General features: G+C 40.4%; 2 protein-coding genes across 9 annotated transcripts in view; both read left to right on the forward strand.

Moving 5' to 3' along the window:
• The window catches only part of OVCH2 (ovochymase 2), a 23,768-nt gene extending 17,808 nt beyond the window's left edge, over positions 1-5,960 (forward strand). For 2 of the 4 annotated variants that reach the window (XM_009680156.2, XM_068945191.1), the window contains 3 exons: positions 378-529; positions 871-1,039; positions 1,456-2,172. In XM_009680156.2, coding sequence (XP_009678451.1) covers positions 378-529; positions 871-1,039; positions 1,456-1,478 — 344 coding nt within the window. In that variant the 3' untranslated portion in view covers positions 1,479-2,172. Of the gene's footprint in view, positions 1-377; positions 530-870; positions 1,040-1,455; positions 4,536-5,849 lie in introns of those variants that run through there. The other 2 variants (XR_011141395.1, XM_068945190.1) reach the window with 2 other exon arrangements.
• Positions 5,882-20,619, forward strand: CYB5R2 (cytochrome b5 reductase 2). Of its 5 annotated transcripts, none has more exons than XM_068945195.1 (10): positions 5,882-5,996; positions 8,086-8,184; positions 8,542-8,685; positions 9,989-10,061; positions 12,718-12,824; positions 13,973-14,102; positions 15,324-15,407; positions 16,075-16,160; positions 16,802-16,901; positions 18,730-20,619. In XM_068945195.1, the coding sequence occupies exons 1-10, from the start codon at positions 5,967-5,969 to the stop codon at positions 18,900-18,902; spliced, it is 1,026 nt and encodes a 341-aa protein (XP_068801296.1). In that variant the 5' UTR covers positions 5,882-5,966; the 3' UTR covers positions 18,903-20,619. The 5 variants fall into 5 exon arrangements, with proteins under 5 accessions (XP_068801296.1, XP_068801298.1, XP_068801294.1 ...); XM_068945197.1 differs by lacking the exon at positions 5,882-5,996 and adding an exon at positions 6,869-6,894; XM_068945193.1 differs by lacking the exon at positions 5,882-5,996 and adding an exon at positions 7,792-7,867.
• Positions 20,620-20,958: the final 339 nt, after the last annotated feature.

The raw sequence follows: 20,958 nt of genomic DNA on the forward strand, positions 1-20,958 counted from the left end.
CTGTACCTTAAATATTATGCTGTATGTCATAATGTTAATTGTGTCTATACTTTGGTTCCTGGAGAACTGATGTGTTAAGAAGTTTTTGCCTGTATAAGCTGAGATAGACATGCAGGCAAATGAGTGGGTGTAAAGCAATTGGATCGTTTAGACTGAGACCATTTGAAAAGGGGAAGAACAAAGCTTCCTTCTGGAAGCCTTACAGAAGGTTGTGTAAAGCCCTGGAGATGCACAGTGAAAAGTAGTCCTGCTCTGGAGAAAAAAAATGAAGAGATCCAGGAGATATTTTTCATCCTTTGGTTGTGATGGCAAGTGAGGCAGGTATTGTATTTTTAATTCATGCCTTTGCTGGTTTCTAAGATATCTTTTACTCCCAGACAGAGAAAAGGGGAAAAAACTGCATCAGCTTGAGGTCCCCATCCTGGTGCTTGACACATGTCAGAGCTATTATGTAAACCTTCCCAGTAAAGTGACCCAGAGGATGATCTGTGCTGGGTTCCCTCTGGAAGAAGGCAAGGATTCATGCACAGTAAGTTGCACACATCACCTTCGCTTTCAGCCACTTTTCAGCCAGTATGGCCAGATGGGTTCTGAAATGGGGAGTGTTAAAACCTCGGTAACAGCTATTTTCTTCCAAACAGGCTCTATCTGATTCACTGCAATAAAACGCCTTAACAGTAGAATTTTAATTACTTATATTGCATAAAAGGTACATCTCTTGAACAAAAGTTAACTTATTTCTTTCTCTATTTTTAAAAAGCATACAGAGCCAAACACATGAGTAGCTGGGGCCTTTCATAGCTGAAGCGATGTTTTAAAAAAATGAGGAGTGATGTTAGTTTGTAACAAGAGCCCTTTGTCCTTGCATAGGGTGATTCTGGTGGTCCATTAGTTTGTCCTTCAGAAGATGACTCTGGATTTTACACCCTTAATGGAATCACTAGCTGGGGCTTGGGCTGTGGAAAGAAGAGCTACCCAGGAGTATACACCAATGTTGGTGTTTTTGTTGACTGGATCCAGCAGAGTGTTAATACTAGTGGTATGTATGGAAAAAACAGTTAAGTGAATCCTTTTGCTGTTGCTAGATGATTTATCTGAGGCCTTTCCCAGAGAGTTGTTTTTACATTTGGATGTCTAGCACTTCCTGAAATCTTGGCTCTTTAAAATATGCCTAGCTGAGTGCCCAGAAAGGAAGGAATCTAAATCAGCAATCACTTCTGAAAGTCTTATTTCTTCAGGATGTAGCATTGTTCCTCTCTTTACTGCATTTCTCTTCTTGATGAATAGTGCTTTCCCTTACTGCTACTTTAATGCCTCATTTCTCAGGGTTAGGAAGAGGTAGGGAGGAGTGAACTGATACATTATGATAGCCAAGTCCATTTTGACAAGCTTATTTACAGCCTTTGTTTGATGACCTTTGTGAAGTTTACCCTGTTGTTCTTTTCCTTTTTGCAGATCTCCCCGTTTTCATGGTGTAACTGTCAAATCAGCAGTTCTTATGGACAACGTTGTAAAAAACTTCCAAAGTACAAGTACCGTTGAAAGCAAAATTTGGTGAGAGTGTATTAGTTCATGCTTGGTGAACAGATTCCAAAGTAGCTGATACTTATTTCAGTGAAGTTACTGATTTACCTGAATTGAGACTTTGGCCTTACACATGTGTTGTCGGGGCAGATGCCAGTTACTTTCAGTCTTCTGAAAATCTATCTGTATTAAAAGAAAAGGGGGGGAGGATAAACCACCATATGGCATATGTCAAGCGTGTACTTGAACACAGTACAGGAGGGTGTAAAATACTGCAGAGATGAGATTAAATACCCGCTCATGTAAAACAGAATTGACGGGCTAGTCAATTGCCTTTTCATTAAGGTCAACAGGAGTGTTACCTCTGACTCTGAGAGGACCTAGGCAGTGGCAGTAGTAGTGAGGAAGAACACTGGGTAGTGATCAGTGATGTGAATCAATCCAATTGTTGGGAAAAGAGTGTTTTTAGCGTGCCTAAATGATGGTCCTTATGGGCCTGAATTCACTGATTTGAGTATTACAATGCTCTTATTGGCTGAGAAACCTGGCCACTGGTGCCTGTGATAATGGTAACAGCTGCTCTGGCAAGGAAGCTGAATTGCAATGCAGTGTAAAATATTCATTTTCTGGCCTTTTTTTTTTTTTTTTTTTTTTTTTTAAATAAAAGCTACCATATGCAGAGAAGGCATAACAAGACAGACAGGTAATAACAGAAAAGGCACCTCCAAAACTCCTTAGCCTTTCAAGGTGTAAGGTTAACTCAGCAGTGAACCAGGGTCATTTGCATGACCACCTTCTGGTCTGCCTTTACAGTGGAATTGTCAATCAGCGCAAAGCCCCATATATTGGCTTCTGTATTTTGAAAGAGTTTCATGGCTTGCTGGTAAGATGGAAATTCTCTGATGGGTGTTTTCTAGACATTAAACAATTTCTTTTGAATGTAGGTAATTCTGCATAGTAAGGACTGTGCTAGGTGGAAATAGTGATCTCAACCATCTACACCTTTTCAGTAACTTGTCCACATTCTGGGATATTTAGGGTGTTTCCTTTGTTTGACCTAACCTTTCCCTTGCATCAACTGTGTGCCCACTTTAATTCCATTGGTTGTGATAGGTCTGGTTGACTTAGAATTCAGTTCATTGGAGTAAGTTTTATTTATAATCATGTGAAGTCAGTATTTCACTGAATAGTTTAAAATCAGTTATGTTTATTGATTTTTAGATCTCTTATTCTGGGTTATCAATGGATCCGTTGACTAAGGTCTAAATGACGTCTTGATGACTTATTCAATATTTTAATGTGTTGTGTTGCTGTGTCTGTAGGGAATACGAAAATCACTGAGATCTTTTGCAGATGCTAAATGCTTGTGTTCAGAACTTCAGTAATGATCATCAGAATTCAACAGATGTGTTGACAAAGCAGTAGGTATTAGATTGTCCTCTATCTGCTTTCCCTGCTCTGTTCCAGATTTCTGCATTGAAGAAAAGTTGATATTTTGATTAAAAAGCAACATCAGCTTTTCAAGTTTTTTGAGAAGCTGGATGCATTCATTAAGTAATTAAAACCTTGCCCTAGTATTTCCTATTTTAACAAATAGCTTGCTATTCAAACAGATAAGTGTTTGAAAATACAGGCATTCCAGGCCAAGGGGCTCTGGCACCATGCAAGAACTGACAAATATTCTAATTAAACTGTAGATATAATTAAATAGATACTATGCAATCCATGTACTGTAAACTGAGCAAAACTTAAAGGCAAGTAGCAGTTTGTTTAATGCTGAAATGGTTGCTTACACAAAAAATTGTGATGACATGTTCCCATTATCTTTGCAAATGGTGCTGTGCCTGGTCTTAGTGTTTAAAAACTAGATCAGCATGATAGCACAATAGGTAACAAAAGTTCTTTGACTCAATGGCCTGGAAAATAACTAGAATGGATTAAAATATCTCATTTTGCTTCTGTTAATATTAATGGCAAAAATGATTGGAGATGTATTTCCAGTATATGAGTTTGGGGCCACTAATCCTATTCTTTTGATGGCATTAGTTTAGGACTTCTGATTTATTTAAATATATAATTTCATTCTGCAGCCAGATTTAAAAAACAACAACAACCACCTCTTTGTCTCTACATTTATTCCCAAATGACTATGGTAGGCCTCTTTTGACCAGCTTTTTCTCTCCACTGCAAAGTTTCCGACAAAAACTCACAAAAAAATCTGGAGCATGTGCTTTTTGTGAAACTGTGAAAGCGTTTCATACTGGAGGGACTATGGACAAACTCAGATAAGTTCCAAAGACTAAGTGTAAGGCACAACTGTGTTAAACTACTAATAGGTTGTGTGTGTTCTTTCTTTGATGAGCTTCTTTAAAGAAGCCTTTGGAAAGGGATAGCGGGAAAATTACCTTTACAATTTTTCACTGTGGAAGTTGAATGCTGTCCAGCTGTAGTGGTAGTTGGTATTAGCAGATGCATCAGTTTAACTATGCTAAGAGCAGTTGTGTCTATTCACTTGGGCCTGCTTCTGTTTTGCCTAACAGGAACAAGATGACTTAAAGTATCTGTAAAATTTCTATCTGCATATTAATCTAAAACAAGGATATCACTAGGTGTGTTCAGATTTAAAAAAAAAAGGGGGAGGGAAGAGGTGGGGGATGACAAACTTACAGGTGTATCAGTTGTATTAGCCCTATTTAATGCAGTGCATATAGACTAATAAATCGATGTCACTTTAAAAAATCCTTAACAATATTAGCGGTACTATCCTAGGTTATTTATATGTGACTTGATTGCTAAGGTACATACTTTTTGCTTGAGTATATGGTGTAGACTTTTCATATTTCTCCTAGTATGGCTTTACAAGTAGGTTAGTTTTACTTTTATTTGTTGTATCTTTTCAGCCTTCTATAAGCTGCCAGGACCTTTTAATACAATAAGTGGTAATACAAATGTGAAATGTTCTGTGATGCAAATGAAATCTGATTGAAAAATAAAAAAGTACTTCCAAAGGAGTTCATGTAATGGAATTGTATTTTAGTTTTTACAAAATCAAATTTGACTTGATATTATATTTCAAGAACAACAGGAGATCTCTGCTGGAATATGAATGGGCTGGGAGACCTAGATATCTGTTTGCTACTGCCAGAGTTAAACTAGTCTCTATTGTTCAGGCTTGAAAGATTGGCAGATACATCTCTATGCTGCACAAACATGTAGGATGGCACAGGTCCTATTCCATATGCTTTTACAACCTATTGTTTTTGCACGTAATTTATAAGGCTTAGGAAAAACAGAAGGAAAGAATGTGGGAGTAAGAAGCTGACATTAATGAACTGCATTCACACAGCTAATCTATATTCATAACATGACGTTTTGCAAATATAATTATTTTTCAAATCCTTGCACATTTTGCACAAAGATGTAAGGCAGGTACTTGTACCTTACAATGTATTGCATTACTGTTGTTCACTGTGTAAGAAGGATATTTGGCACATGCCGCAATGGATTATGGATTTGATTTATTTGAGTGGATGCTTGGAAAGTGTTGCTAGAGTAACAGAATTTGTGTGAAAAAAGTACTCATGAAAACACTTTAAAAATATGTGTACATAACTAAAACTTCTTGGACATAATGACCATAACCTTGATTCCCATGTTCACAAAGTCCACACCACCCCACTTAAGTACTTGACAATTGCATGAGATGTTTCTTAACTTTGCAGTCAAAAGGAAGGGGCGGAACTCGTTTACAAAGCAAATCGGGTTCCCTGAGCGCTTAAAATCTGGATATAAATCTTTTTTTGGCATATAATGACAAAATATCATCTTTGTAGTATCGTATGAAGGCTCATTGCATTGTTCACTGGCGCTGCACTTGATGAAATATTTATAATAAAAGTTTATGTATCCAACAAAAAAAAAAAACTTGTTCTGATCTTTAGTTAACAAAAGTCTTCCTGTTTAGCTCTGAAATGGTTGTCCTTCTCTGTACATGTGCATGCTGAGAGTCCAAACACATTGCCAGTGATACACTTTCTAGATAGCATTTACAGGTTTAGTTATTAAAACAGTTTTGTAACTTTTGTTGGAAAGGGGAGATCTTCATCTCAGAAGTGGAGATTATATGTTCATTATTAAATCGGTCTGGGAATAATACAGAAAGGGAAGTAACTGTTGCCTGAAATTTGAATTCTGGCTATATAGCCTGACAAAAGATGTTTAAAAACGCTATTCATCTCGGACTTCATGGCATTATCTGTGTGAATTCACTTGTTTCATAATTCCTTACTTTTCATAATTCCTTACTTTCCTCCTTTTCTTCATAGGACAGCAAAGCTACTTACTCCATCATGCATCGTACTGCTCCTAGTTGCTTGTGCTCTTGTGACCTCTCCAGTGAAGCCAGAGGAGCAATAGCAGAGCAGTGTCGTATCTCTCCTTAGATGGACTCTGTCTGGAAGTATGTACGACAGGTATTTCGTGGCTCCCTCTCCTCCTAGAGTGGGCCTGCATGAAAGGATCTGACCAGCGTAGTATTTAGATGGTACTACAGATCTACATTCTCATGTGGTCTCCCCAATTTTCTTCTCTTTTCACCTCGCCTTTTTTCCCTCTGTATCTTGTGAGGACAAGTGGCACAAGGGCAATTATTTTTTCAGATTCAGGAGTCACTTTCCTGTCATGTATTGGATGCACAGCAAACCTTTTATTTCTTCAGTTAAAGTGAATGGACTTGGTTCTTTGCACATGTTCAACAGGCTGAATTTAGTAATAACACCAGAGGAACTGTGGATGTCATGTCTATGTAAAATAAGTTGCAAGAAAAATGAATTGGGTTTGGTATTTTGAAGAAAAAATGAGTTTTATATAGAACAACATCTTGCCTTTGACTCAAGAGAAAGGAAAATAATAAGCAAAAGTTGAAGACTAATACTGTCCAGAGAAACAGTATTAAGAATAGTTAAAATAGAAAATGAAAAATACCCCTAAATTGTTCCCAGGTTCTACAAGATCCTTTACTTGCCTTTTTCGTACTGAAGAACTGAGTTTTGTTCTTGAGAGAAGATTAATGCTTCTTATGAAAAGTGCCACTGTTAATTGGCCAGCTGCGCAATTATTTGTCATAAGTACCTGAACACCTGCTTTAAAATTAGTGTAAAGACAGTCTTTAAAATTACAAAAATGCTGTGGATTTCAGGATAAATTCCAAGAAATAAGAATGTTTCTTGTCTCTGTTGTTTTTGTTCTTACTTTCCTTAGATCTTTTGTCACATGGATGTATGGTAGTGTCACTGAGGAAAGTTGCTGCCAGCTGACCATTACCTTATTGTAAGAAAATATGAGGTCATAGCACCTCAGTGGGAGAACCTAGTACGTTTAATCATGGAAAATGGTTTGGCCAGGCCTGGAGTTCCTGGGCTCAGTTTTGATATTCTAAAGATAGTGGCTACCTGTGATGCTAAGTTAAGGAGTTAATTTACTTCAACAGAGATGTAACACCCTGCTTTGAGCCTCTCTGTTTTCAGCAGCCTGCCTAATAGAGGACTGAATTATATGTTGATATCGATTCTCTTGCTTTTGAAGTCAGGTGAGGAAAACCAGTGGTAACAAAGGAAGGATTAAAGAAGAACAGTGTTTGTAAATCTTCTGGCCTTCCATAATTAGTAATATAGGAAACTGAATGCATTTTTCTTTCAATTTTTTTAGAAGTCGCAATACAAGCATTCCAAAAATTAATACATCATATGTATTATTTTATTTCCTTCTTGTACCACTGTCTACAGCTTGGCACACTGTGAAGTTATTCCTGGCATTCCTTCCTCATCGGTTTTGATCATTTTGTGGGTTTTTTTTTCCTCCTTACAAAGATGTCTATCTGCTGTGGGCTGTTTTTATTTTAGATAAACTAATCTGAACCTAATGGAGCAGACTTGGACTTCAGAGACTTGTATTTTCTCTTAACTAACTTTTCTGTGTGTCACCAGTTCTGTGCTCCTGTTCTGCGCTCAGTAGATTGAATAATGATACTTGGTCTCATGTTTTTTAAGGGGGAAAGGTGAAGTCCACAGATACCAAATGTTATGTTAGTGCTGCTTGTCACTATGTAAAAATTTTTCCTAGTGGATGGAGAAGAAAATAGGGAATAATTTCTGTTTCCCCCCACCATGCAAACTGAAGCTGAGCTTTCTTGCCTCCTTTCCCTGGTTCCTTTCCCTGTTAATTGGCTGTTTGGCAGTATTTGGCAACATGGACTGTGGATTGCACTGCAACATGCAATCTGCAAAGAGTATAGCAAATGCAAAGCCAGGCAGGAGCGCTGTCTCTGCCCGGCTGCCCCACTATTGTAATGCAGTCTTTGGTTTTAATCTTGGTGCAGGCTTAATGGTCTTTCATTAGGATTTGCAGCATTGAGGGAGGATGTTTGTGCATGAAAACGAGTTTTATCTGACTGTACCTGTGGCATGAATGAAAGATACCATCTTTACTTGTGAACTTTGTATTGTTTGATTATCAGGTTGCATGCTCCTTTGCCTGAAGGACTTCAACTTTGTTCTTTTGCAGGACACTGGCAAACTGGCAGACTGTGGCAAACTGGGACTGGACCACATCTCCTGCATCACTTGTTTTCTGCTGCTGAACGTGAAGGCGATGGGAATTGAGGTGGGAGAGTGCAGAGGAGGACCGCAGCCATGAGTGTGCCTACACGGCAGAGCTGGATTTTGCGGCTTTTTCTGTCCCCGGTTGTGCGCCCAGTGGGGCCGGCTGCTCGCAGGGCTGAGCTGGGAAAGCGCAGGCGGGCGCGGCCAGCGCTGCCCCGCGCCCCGGCTCGTGCCGCCGGGCGGGGCGGGGCCGGGCGGGGCCGGGCGGGGGGGGTGCCCGGCCGGGGCCGCTGCCTGCTGCCGCCATGGAGGCGCTGGGGGTGAGCGCCCGGCGGGGCGGGGGGCGGCGGCGCGGCCCCCGCGCGGGTGAGCGGCGGGCTGCCCCCACTCGACTGCCGCGGCTGCTCTTCTTTTGAAGGTTGCCTCCGTGGCCATCGCCGTGGTCGTGATAGCTGCGTCCGCCTTGCTGCTCCTGGCCAGAGGGGCAGGGCGGGGGAGGAAGAGCCCCGTCACCTTGCAGGACCCGCACGCGAAGTACCCGCTGCCGCTGCTGGAGAAAGAGGTGCCCGAGCGCCCGGTGCTGCCCTGCGCAGCCCTGCCACGGGGCGATGGGGGCGTCGGCCCCGCGGCCAGCCGTCGCCCCGGTGGGGCGGCCGGGACGGGGCCGGGGGCGGTTGGTCGGACCGTGGGGCCGGGGACGGGGGAGGGGGGCGGTTGGTCGGACCGTTGGCCGAGGACGGGGGCGGTTGGTCGGACCGTTGGCTGGGGACGGGGGAGGGGGGCGGTTGGTCGGACCGTGGGGCGGGGGAGGGGGCGGTTGGTCGGACCGTTGGCTGGGGACGGGGCCGGGGGCGGTTGGTCGGACCGTGGGGCGGGGGAGGGGGCGGTTGGTCGGACCGTGGGGCCGGGGACGGGGGAGGGGGGCGGTTGGTCGGACCGTTGGGCGGGGGAGAGGGGCGGTTGGTCGGACCGTTGGCTGGGGACGGGGGAGGGGGGCGGTTGGTCGGACCGTTGGCCGAGGACGGGGGCGGTTGGTCGGACCGTTGGCTGGGGACGGGGGAGGGGGGCGGTTGGTCGGACCGTGGGGCCTGGGAGGGGGGCGGTTGGTCGGACCGGTGGCTGGGGACGGGGCCGGGGGCGGTTGGTCGGACCGTGGGGCCGGGGAGGGGGCGGTTGGTCGGACCGTGGGGCCGGGGAGGGGGGCGGTTGGTTGGACCGGTGGCTCGGGGACGAGGGGAGAGGGAAGGGCGGTTGGTCGGACCGTTGGCCCGAGGGGGCAGGCAGTTGGTCACAGGCTCTCCTAGGTTTGGGGGACAGAGAAACATGCCTTGCCCTCAAAGGGCAGCAGTGACTGCCCACAGCCAGGGTGAGGTGTTACTCCGGAGTAGAGCAGGGTTCCTGAAAGCATTTATGTTTCTGCTGTAGTTCTGTAGTTACCTCAGAAAAAGGGTGGATTGATTTTTCTGTGTGTTTAAATCGTAATTTGGAGCTGTGTTTCTGCCTTGGTTCCTGTCTGACGTGCTCGGTGGGAAATGACCCCAGCAGCCTGCGTTTCTGCATGTTGTATCTTGCCTTGGCTGCAAAACGTGAAATGTGCTTAATGGCCTCGGGTGATAGAGGATTTACATACTTTTCTTACCTAAAGATGCTATAGGGGTTGCAGAATCAGGAGAAAGTCGCTCCTTGTTAAAGTGAAAAGACTGGGGCTCTAAAACTTCTTATCTGCTTAACCTTTGTTTTCAAGGCCGTTTCTGCATCGTTCCCTCGCATACTAACACCGAACAGGCTCACCAAAGCATAACGTGTTGGTTTCGAGATTGATTTTGATGGTGACCTCGTTCTATGTCTCCTTGTTTTTTCATTAGGAAATTAGTCACGATACTAAGAAATTCCGGTTTGGGCTACCTTCATTGGATAATGTATTAGGATTGCCTGTAGGTAAATACTGAAACATGTCTCTACTTTTATTGGTGATTTTAGGATTTATTACCTCTTTTCGTAGCTCTAGGTCTTCTAATTTTCTTTCCAAAGAAGATGGGAATTTAGTGCTCAGCAAAGAAAGGAGTTAAAAACTTGTGTGTCAGCAAGACATGTTAGCTTTCCTTGTGGGGTCATGTTTCTTACCTTTTGTGTGCACTTTATTATTGTGCTAAGTAGTATAGTATAGTTTTAGAATGAGAATAGTGAAACTGAACTGGGACCTGAATTACCTATTAGATAGGTAATAGATTACCTACAGGATGGGATCTGTCTGGGTTTTTAATGCTTCTTATTTGCATTCTATTTTTTTGTATCTGGTGCCCTCAATTGGGTTTGTACTTTATCTACAGTAATTATAATAGCTAGCTAGCAGACGCTTACAGTAGTATAGCTGTAATACAAAGGAGACCTGAGGAGGTTGCCCAAAACGTACTCTTACGGATTGTCCTTGCTGCTCCCATGGTGCTGGCAGTGCTCAGAGTAGCTGGTTGGATGCTGGTCATGGATATATTATTGTCAGCTGTACTCGAGCTTTTAACTAATACAGTTGCACCCTTAGATGAGAAAGAGCAACTCTTCTGCCTTAGAAGCTTGTAAATAATGTATGCAGAGCAATGGGGAAAATATGATTACTCTACGTAAAAGATGCTGCAATGTTCAGAGCATTTTCTATGCATGCATTTACCTTTGTTTTATATAAATGGTTCCAACTTTGGCTTGCTTTCTTTAGCATAAAGTTCATTTCAGACTAGAATTGACACAGTTTTTTTTCCTATACCCTGCAAAACTGACAGCACTGAGCCTTGGACCTTAAATTAACAGTAATCTATGTAGGGGCAAGTCCCCCTTCTTGATCTGCAAACATGGCAGATAACGTAGGCCTGTTTATGCTGTGTTGTGCTTGGCAGCTTTCTTGCAAGCGTCCAGGTCTTCCCGTTTCCAAGCTGTGAGCACTTCCTTCTGGCATGCTGCCTGTCAAGGGCAGCTGTCTTTCTTAAGACTCTCTTCTGGCTTGTATGGGGAAGTGTAATTGGACTGTCTATGTAACTAGACAAATGGTAAATGAATATGAGAAGTGCTCCACAGTACTTGTTTGCACTTGTCCCAAGTTTTTTCTTAAGAATGTAGGAGTAAGATCCTGAAAGTTTACGCATGCTAGATTGCTCTCTGGGGATTCTAGCCTTCTGTTCTTTACTTGGATCATTTTGCTAAAAAATAAAGTGTTTTCTGATGGCATTGTTCCTGCTTTTTGGTTTTTACATACAACCTCATATAGATTAATGCCGTTTGGCTGAAGAGAATGCTTTTAGCAAGGTGTTTTAAGTCCCTTACTCATCAGAAGTAAACAGGTACCTTTAGAAACTGCATTAGGTTGGTGAATTTGATGCTTTGCAGGCAGCAGTGATGCCACTTCAGTGCTGCTGTGGAAGCAGCAGCTGTTAGGTCATGTTCTTGCAGTTACAGAGATAGGAGTTGTGGAGGAGTGCAGGCCAAAGGCTTCATTCATGATGTCTTGGTGCAGAGTCTTTGCGAAAGTTTGCTTTGAGAGATTGCTGCTGTTAGACCATAATACTTACTTTACTCTTTTTATACGTGAATTGGAGCATCCTTACTTTCACTTTGTTAATGTACATGTGACGAGTAGAGCTCAAAGTCTAGACTGTGCTTGTGAATGAGCAACAAACTTTATTTTATTATAAACTTCCTACTTTCTAGTGTCTTATCCTTGGTTCTGTAACATACTGGTTCTCCTCTGTTATCCCATGCTCCAGAAATTGGACTGTTTCTGAAAGAAGAACAAGAGCTGTGCTGACACTTACCAGTCTGGGTAGCAGCACTAATCCAAATCCTACATTTTCATTAGTTAAATACCAAATCTATTTATGGAATAGAAAATCCTACAAAGTAGGTGCTGTAAGGATGTTGTATGGTTGAGTTTCCAGAAAGTAACTTTGATTATAAAAACCATATGTTTACACCAGAGAAAACACGAGGAAGTTAATTAGTAAAATTTTGTCCCCTCAGCTGACTAGCTGTTTAAACTGGAAAAAAGCTATAGAAGTTATAGTTATTAAATAAATTATTTTTTCAATAGTACGTATCTGGTGTTAATAGGTAATACAAAGTAAAGTAACATGAAACAGTATCTGTTGGGGAAAGCCAAACTTACCATGCCAGACAAAAATTTTTTCATTATCTATAGCAGCCTTTGGATGACACCTAATATCTCTTTGGGACAGAAATAAGGAAGATTTACCACATAGTTTGGCAATTTGTTGTGACTGTAGAGAAGAATTGGCTCTTTGGCTCTTATTTGAAGGAGGAGTGTGTACACGTGCATGCATGATGTATACTGTGATGATAACATGCTATGAAAATCATGAATTTTGCAGCTATTTCTAGAAACTTCTTTCTAGATTCAGACTCTAGGTAAAAGTAACAGAACAGATGATTGATACAACTTGTATACTGTAAAGATTTTTTTCTATCACTGCTTGTATTTAAGCTGTTAAAATATCTGCTCTTCTATCTTGTGTTATCCTCTAGGTCTGAAAAAAAGTTTGAAATCAGGGCATGAAAAATAGATAATCAGTTTTTAATTCTTTCTCCCTAGGCCAACATGTTTACCTTTCTGCAAAAATCGATGGTAATCTGGTGATCCGAGCCTATACTCCAGTTTCCAGTGATGAGACAAAAGGTTATGTTGATTTAATTATAAAGGTAAATTTTGGTTTTCTTTAATATAGATAAATTGCTAAGTGGATATAATGACTGTACAAAGGTATAAAATTCTTTTTGCCCAAGAAGGGAAGTATTTTGTTTCAGTGAAATGTAGAGTTTATTTTGACTGATCTTCTTTCACATACGATGACTTCATGGCATGCAACTTGTTTCGCATTATCCTTGAAAAATAAATTGTGTCTTGTAAAATCTGCTGCATGTCACAAAGAGGTAGCTGAGGTAGGGAAATGAAGAAAGGAATCATTCCTTTGGCAATACTGCAGAAACTTTTCTAGTGTTTTTCTGGCAACAAATGAACAGCGATGACTCGTCCCTCAATCTATGTATCCTGCTACTAATACTAGTCGCTAATACGTAGCTGTAAGTGGAAAATGGATCAGTAAGACCTGCTACCTTCGCTAACTCTAGAGAGGTATGTCTGTAAGCTTCAGAAGTTCTGCTAATGGGTTTATTGATAATTGATGGTGGGATATAAATTAATGGGTTTATTGATAGTAAGCTGCCATAACTATATATTCTGGGATATAGAAATGGGAAATCTTTTAAGCTAGAGAATGCAGGATGATCTGATCCCAGGACTTAATGGATTTGCTAATCCTTTTGTAAGACTGAGTTTGTCCTTAGGCTTTTTTTCCCCTTCTATATGTTTGTTTGTTTGGTTGGTTTTTGTGTGTTCTCTGCTCCTCATGTTACAGGTATTGTAAATTGCTGTTAACTACTTAATAATATGCTTTGAAATATGAAAAAGATATCAGATGGCTAGAGCCTCTGGGAAAGTCATAAAAAAAAAAGATGCAGCAGTGCCATTTTCAGAAGGAGAGATTAAAAAAATGGGGTAACACAAGGTTATTACTGGAAGAATAGTGAAATGAGGGCATCGTACATAATCTGCCTCCCACCTATTTCTTTCTATTAGGCTGGCTTTTAGCGGAGGGCACAGAAACATGTATGTGAGAGAGCATTTTACTTATTTCAGCTATTTTCTGTTGCAAGGCACAAACAAACAACAGAGTGAAGAATCATTTCAATCCCAAATTTCAGACTTGCAATGTATTATTCTTCAGTTTGTAGTATTGCCTACAGGAAAGGTAAGAGATGACATCATAGAAAAACAATTATTTTCACAGGTCTACTACAAAAATGTGAATCCCAAGTTCCCAGAAGGTGGAAAGATGTCCCAGTACTTAGACAACATGAAGATTGGGGATGTTATTGACTTCAGAGGGCCAAATGGGCTGCTTGTCTATAAAGGGGCAGGTACTGTGATGTAAATGCAGAAGGTGGGAGAGCAAAGGGGAGGAACTTGTACTGGTTATTTTCAGAGGTGTTTTTTAAACTTTGACAACTTTGTAGCCAATTTTTTTGAACAAAATGGAAAAGAGAAAATCCACATCTCCTGAACTTGACCTATTCTTGCCTGTGTAATTACATCTGGATAACCTGCTGTTGCAGGAGACTGTGGAGAAGTAACTCAGGATCACTGAGGAGACTGTGTTGGAAGTAACTCAGATAAATATACATGGAGAAAGAGATGTTCTAGATGCTCCTTAAGCTAGGGAGATTGTGGCCTAAAATGCCCTTCTGGGAATCTCAGCCTTGTTATTGACTAACCTGCTGACTGTGAGCCAGCTCTATTTCATTATTAAATCAGGTTTGAGCTGTCTGGGAGGAAATTATGTTTGGAGAAATAATCCTCTTTCAAGATACATGTAACAGACCAAAAGATTTTCCATTGATCTTAAGAAGGATTTTGCACTTAAAGTTCCTACTTCAGGGGTTAAGTGCTCAGCACTTTTTTGAATTGAGAGCCTTTATGATGAATAATACACTGAATCCATTATATGTCAGAGGAAACCAATGATCCATATTTTACAGATACTCCTTTACAGCTTTGGTTGCTGTAAAAAGTAGTAGCTAGCAAAGCTTGTATTAGTAACAGGTCTCTTAAAACATTACTGGATGTGTCAAATGCTTTTAATGTAGGATAAAGTATGCAGGGCTCCAACATACCTGATTCTAATCTTTTCAGGTGTTCTTACTTGATGCTGATTTAATACAAATCTGTTGAATGTGGACACGTATAAATGGCTAGATCCCTGGCACAAACGAGGACCATGAAGATGGTCTAAGAAACCTACCTCTGTGCAGGAGCAGTGGCAGCCATGGCACTAATGTTCAGAGTTGCTGAGTGGCATTCTAAGCAATGATGTGGGAATCCTTGAGTCTGTTAAAATGATGCTGGGTAGCAGGGAAAAAGTAAGTTGGTTGTTCAGAGCTAGGATTGGAGTAATCAGAGACATAAAGTGGTTTCTACCCTTTGCACTTAATGCTGTACTGAGCACATTCAACATTTCCAGAAGATCTATCCTAATTATGTAATTAATAGGCTATAGTATTTTATTCCCATGGAAGCTTTCCAATTTTTTAAATTTTTCTTCGGGAGTTTATTTACTTACAGGCTTTGAATATTTCTTCCAGGTACATTTTTTATCAAGCCTGATAAGAAGTCTGCAGCACAGAAGAAGTTTGCAAAGCATCTTGGGATGATAGCTGGAGGAACAGGTGAAACTATTCTCATCATTTGGAGGGTGACTCAGAGAATGAAAAGGTCTTCATAGATGCTTGTGAGGAACATCAAAAACTCTATAGTGTGATAGCAGAGTGCTTTCGTGGTCACAGTGTAAGCTATTCGCTAGCACTGCTTGCACTGCTGCATGGATTTGATGCTTGAGTCAAACTCATGTTACTTAAGGGCTGACTGTCCAGTGCATTTCCTCCCTCTTTAATTCTGAGATATTCAGAATTCAGCCTCTCTTTATTTGCACAAATGTTTGGTGATATTGGGGCATTCTGATGGCTTGAGCTCAGTGTTGGGAGGTAGTACAGGGTTTTTAGTCTTGATTTACACTTCACCTCTCTAAGCTTCAGTCTTAATGATAAAAAAAATTTAGGAGTATGTTTTGAGGTTACTATATGTGAAAAAGAATGCTGAAGAGGGAAGCCCCAAAATACAAGCATTGATGTTGTTGTTGAAACTATTTGTAATAACAAACCCTCCCCCCCCCCCCCCCCCCGCCAACCTCTACATCTGGCATGGAGATGTTCAGAAGTATGCAGTCCTGTGCAGAGTAAGCTCCTGCTGAAGGAAGGTGTAGCAGTAAGACTTGAAAGCATAGCTTTATGTGAGCCAAAGGAAATGTCTGGTTTTGAACTGCTTTATTTTGAACAGGAATAACTCCTATGTTGCAGCTGATTCGTCAGATCACAAAGGATCCTAAGGACTCCACAAAATGTTATCTTCTTTTTGCTAATCAGGTGAATATACCGAATCATTTGTTTGTCCTTCTTTAATGGACCCCTTTTTTGCTGCCCTCTGTACTTTTGAAACTGAAAGGACATTGACCCTTGGAAAAAATACTGCTGTGGATGCAGCATACCCTTGAAGAGTGTCTCAAGATCTGTATTCAGTGATCCGTTCATGACAAAATATGACCTGAGATGGTATATTTAAAATGATCAGCATAGGGCAGAGAGGTAGAGAATGGTTATTATATAAGTTCTTATTCTATTGTCTTGGGTTAAAATGATTTAGGGAGAAACTGAATCAGAAAATTATCTGTGAGGCCCTTTATAAATACTGCATAGTGCTGTCATAGTTTCCACAATCTTATTTCATTTATTTTGAATATTGCTCCTCATAGTTTCATTTATACTCCCTAATTCCTGCACTGGAAGAGATAGTGTGAACAGACCCATATCAATCCATTCATCTCACTCCTTTGTGTGAGTAGTGCTCGTAATTTGAATTTACAAACAAGTTTTATAGTGTATTGTGTAAGGGAAAAAATCACTGTGGATGAGCTGTCATTGCATTTGTTCTTGTGAAATGCTAGGTGAGGTCATGTTTCAGGGTATCTCAAGATGGTTTGGAACTAAATAGCTGTCTCTTTTTGCAGACAGAAAAAGACATATTACTGAGAGCTGAGCTAGAAGACATTGCTAAGACACATCCTGATCAGTTCACACTGTGGTATACCCTGGACAGACCACCACAAGGTAGGCTACTGGTACACACTGAGAATGCCTTTGCTCCTCACTATATAAAAGCCACAGTTTCACTCGTTCAAGTAGCTATTACTATAACTATTTTCTAGTTTTATACCATCTTTAAAAACAAGCAGCTCCTCCCCACCACCACCAAAAGCCACTCAGAAACAAACCCTAGCACCACATCTGGCTTCCTAAACCAGCTAGGCCTTACGTGTAGACCAGGTAGACCTAATAGATTAACTCTTTTTTTTGGATGAGACACATGTTACTCCATGGACCTTTGGATGTGTTTCCTAAGTGCTAGTTTCTTGGACTTTCCAGCAAAAGTTGGGCTCCCCTTCCCAGAGCTGAATCAGATTATGTTAATATTTTGTTTAATTAAATTGCTTAATACTTGACAAATATCACATGTACATCTTTGTTTTGCCACAGCCTAGATTAGATTCTGACGAGATACAGTTGTCATGTGTATAGGTTAAAAGCAGTATGGGCTGGTGTTGCGCTGAATTGGAAATGGAGGGAGAAGCTGAAATCTACCAAGTCTCTTTTAGAATGTGGACATTCAAATTCACTGATGTAAATGATCCAAGCTTTTATTTAACTCTTTGACATAAGAGCAGCCAAACTGAATCAGACCAAAGATCTGTACCTGTGTCAGCATAGTCACATGTAAATGCACAGGGAAGAGCAATCAACAGGACTTGTTGCTCTTCCAGTCCTCAGTTGTTTGGTTCTGAGCCAAATTTATGTCTACATATATAGACAGTGGACAATGTCAGTGGATTTTTTTTCTATGGACTTACCATATTTTCCTTGGAGTCAATGTGAACTTTTGGCAGTCTGTTAGGGATTTAACAGTTCTGTGTGAAAAATGACTTCCTCTTGTTTGCTTCTCTTAATTCTTGTGTTGAGAGTGTGAACAGCTCCTTCCCAACCCTCATTTTACAGGCATCTATCATATCCCATCCCGTAGTCTCTTCTGTACTGAAAATTGCTGGCATTCTCTACGTAGCAGTGACTCCATACTTTTGCTAATCTTTTGTTGTTAGTCTGTGAACCTTTTCCAGCTCTGCTATGTCCTTTTGCGAGATGGTAGGATCAGAACTGCATGCAGTAGTGAAGATATGAGCAAAGTGTGTTTTTACTTTGACATGCGGATGGACTCTTGTCCTTTCCTAATTGTATTTTGGCTGCTGCTGTTTTCATAACCCCAGTATATTGCTCCTGATAAACTGACTTAGAGCATGTAGTTTTATATGTGAAGGTAGGATTATTCTTCCTACCTGGCTTGCTTAAAATGGCAGATGGAAGGTATTACACTTTGAAGTCATTTTGCTTTTTTTTTTTCCCCCGCCTTCATCAGCTTTTTACTACACTGAAGAACTTCTCTCAAACTCTGCCACCTCACCCCTGGATCTCTTTTCCATGTTTTTACAAATGTGTTGAATGGCACAGCTCTCAATACCTGTCCCTGTACAACTTACCCCCGGGTGACCTCTTTTCATTGTGAAAACTGATTTATTCTTCTTGGTGTTTATTCCTACCTGCTGTCTAATTTGTTAAGTAAGTCCATAATTTACTCACAGAAAGAGCTTCATGTGTCCTGAAAGCCTGCACAGACGCTTATCAACCAGATCCTGTTTACTGCATGCTTGTTATTTTCAAATAGGACCACTAGGTATGAGCTCAGCAAGAGATTTAACCTTATTTTTGCTTGCAGTGATGTGGCATAACTGTTCTGATTCTTCAGCTACTTCATGAATACAACACATGCACTTAAGAAGCTTCAAACTGTATGAAGATTCAATTTAATAGTGTAATTTCTCTGTTTCAGATTGGAAGTACAGTTCGGGCTTCATCACTGCAGACATGATTAGATCTCACCTCCCTTCCCCTGGCAATGAGACACTCATTCTGATGTGTGGGCCACCGCCTATGATTCAGTTTGCGTGTCAGCCCAACCTGGACAAACTAGGCTATGCCAAGAGCAGCACATTTGCTTATTAACACTGATGTCATGTGCTACCTTTTCTTAAGTACTGCGTATTTTCAGCTTGAACAACTGGTATGTAACTGTAGTCTTTCTCAGTTCAGTTTCTATGTTTTAGCTGCATAATTACCTTTGGTTGTTTTAGTACTAAGAAATTCAGAAATAATCTTGAATTATGTGTGCGTAACTTACAAAGTTAGTCAAGTAAGTACACAATGTTAGTGTACTTACTAACTTAGTGTAAGTTAGTACAAAATGTTGCATCTCTAATTCTGTGATAATTTTTAAGTAAAACTGGAGAGGCAGGACAAAGATGAAACCACTGGTTTTTTATTTGGGTATGGAATTTGAGAGGGATATAAAAGTGGACTGGGATTACAGGACTGTGCTCTGCAGCTAATTCTTTACTGCATCCCTGTGAAAGTGAGAACAAAGAGAAGTCTTTCTTTTTTTTCCCTCTTTTTAAAAAAAAAAAAAAAAAAAGCTTTTTTGCAGTCCTTTACCAGAGACTAAGCAAGCATATAATTTTAAAAAATCCTGAACAGAATTTGTGTAATGTGCAAATTGATTTATTAGTGTAATGGAAATTTTCTTCAGTGTGAAATTTATTTAGGAGGACTATATAATCACTGCTGGAAGGTGATTCCACTGATGTAAGGTCTGGGCTAAATTTACAGGCATAAATATCCAGAGATGTTGCATCATTTGAATGTTTTTCTTTAACAAGGGTAGTGCTTGCTCTTTTGGCAGGTTCAGAAATTTCCTTTGTTTAAGAGAAAACAGGGCTTCTCCTTTCTTGCTGTCAGTTACGGTGAGTCAAACTCTGCTAACGTCTAATATCAGTGTTTTCACCATACAGCATTTGGTATTTCACTCTTGACTACCTGCAGTACAGCACATTCATATTGAGGAATTATTATATACTGCATTTGCTCTAAGGTCTGAAAAAAATGCCTGCGAGAGGAGGCTTGTTTCTTCAGATGCTAGGGCACACATTTATTAAATATTTTTATTCATCTGAAGCAAAACCAGCAGAATGTACTAGTTAAAATTTGGCATATAATTTGGTACTTCATCAATTATATTTGTAGCAAAAATGCAAAGACAGGGATTCAGCTTCTGCTTAGGTTCAAACTGTGATTCTGTTCCCAGTAAGAAAGTAGTCACCCATATTTTGTGTTAGACTCATTACCCAGTCAGCAAGAGATGGAGGAACATCCAGAATTTATTGTTAACAGTCAGAAAAATTAAGCTTTTTGTGTGTTACGCTATCTAAGATTTGTTACTATATAACAAGGAACAAATCAAAAATTCTTGTAGACTGAATATTCACAGCCAAGTTAGCACAAGGACACGGTGAGTTATAAATATAACATCAAAAGAAATCTGCAGATCTTCTTGGAATATCCCAGTGATATGAAGGCTGTCCCAGTCAGAGCAGCTTATTCTCTCTTTATCATACTTCAAAGCGTCTGCTGCTAAATTAACCTGACAGACTGTTTCAAATGCCCACAGTATGTGATCTGGTAACTAGTGTTGATTGCATTGGTGGATTAGAGATGTAATTGACTGGTACGTTTAGTACCTTTTAGTAAATGTTGTTAGTCTGCTGATGTATAGACTGATTTCTGAGTCCTTTGGATTTTCAATTATCACTTCATCTTCCAATGACTGACTGAAAAAAAATAGCCTTAATTCTAACTCTTTGGACAATAAAAAATCACAAAAAACTCATGTGTTTAACTTCTAAAATCTCATCTTATAGTGCGAGGTTTGTCATGAGAAGTTTATATAAAGTTAAGGGTAGGTATCTTTAAAAAGTCCTGCTGATAGCTCTCAAAGAGCCCTCACTGCATACTTTGATCAGTACCTGAGATTTCCCATTTATTGGCAAGGGTTGTGGTTAGCAGTCCACCTGCTCTCAACTGTTTTAATATGTAAACTGACATCCTGCAGCCACAAAGGAGAGTTTAATGCAAAGCAGTTATATAAGTTCTTATTTTTTGCTTTAGAGTTGGACAGGTTTCTTTTCTGGCATTTCCCTACTTACTAAAATACCCTGTTGGTACCTTA

Source organism: Struthio camelus, chromosome 5 (assembly GCF_040807025.1).
Source record: "Struthio camelus isolate bStrCam1 chromosome 5, bStrCam1.hap1, whole genome shotgun sequence".
Classification (NCBI taxonomy): domain Eukaryota; kingdom Metazoa; phylum Chordata; class Aves; order Struthioniformes; family Struthionidae; genus Struthio; species Struthio camelus.

What these genes read in the sequence shown, in the direction of transcription:
- CYB5R2 (XM_068945193.1), top strand. Translation starts at nt 7,820, where the DNA reads ATGCAAAGCCAGGCAGGAGCGCTGTCTCTGCCCGGCTGCCCCACTATT. An exon ending in ATGTTGATTTAATTATAAAG is followed by an intron (nt 12,825 to 13,972) that starts GTAAATTTTGGT and finishes TTATTTTCACAG; the next exon opens with GTCTACTACAAAAATGTGAA. An exon ending in ATCTTCTTTTTGCTAATCAG is followed by an intron (nt 16,161 to 16,801) that starts GTGAATATACCG and finishes CTCTTTTTGCAG; the next exon opens with ACAGAAAAAGACATATTACT.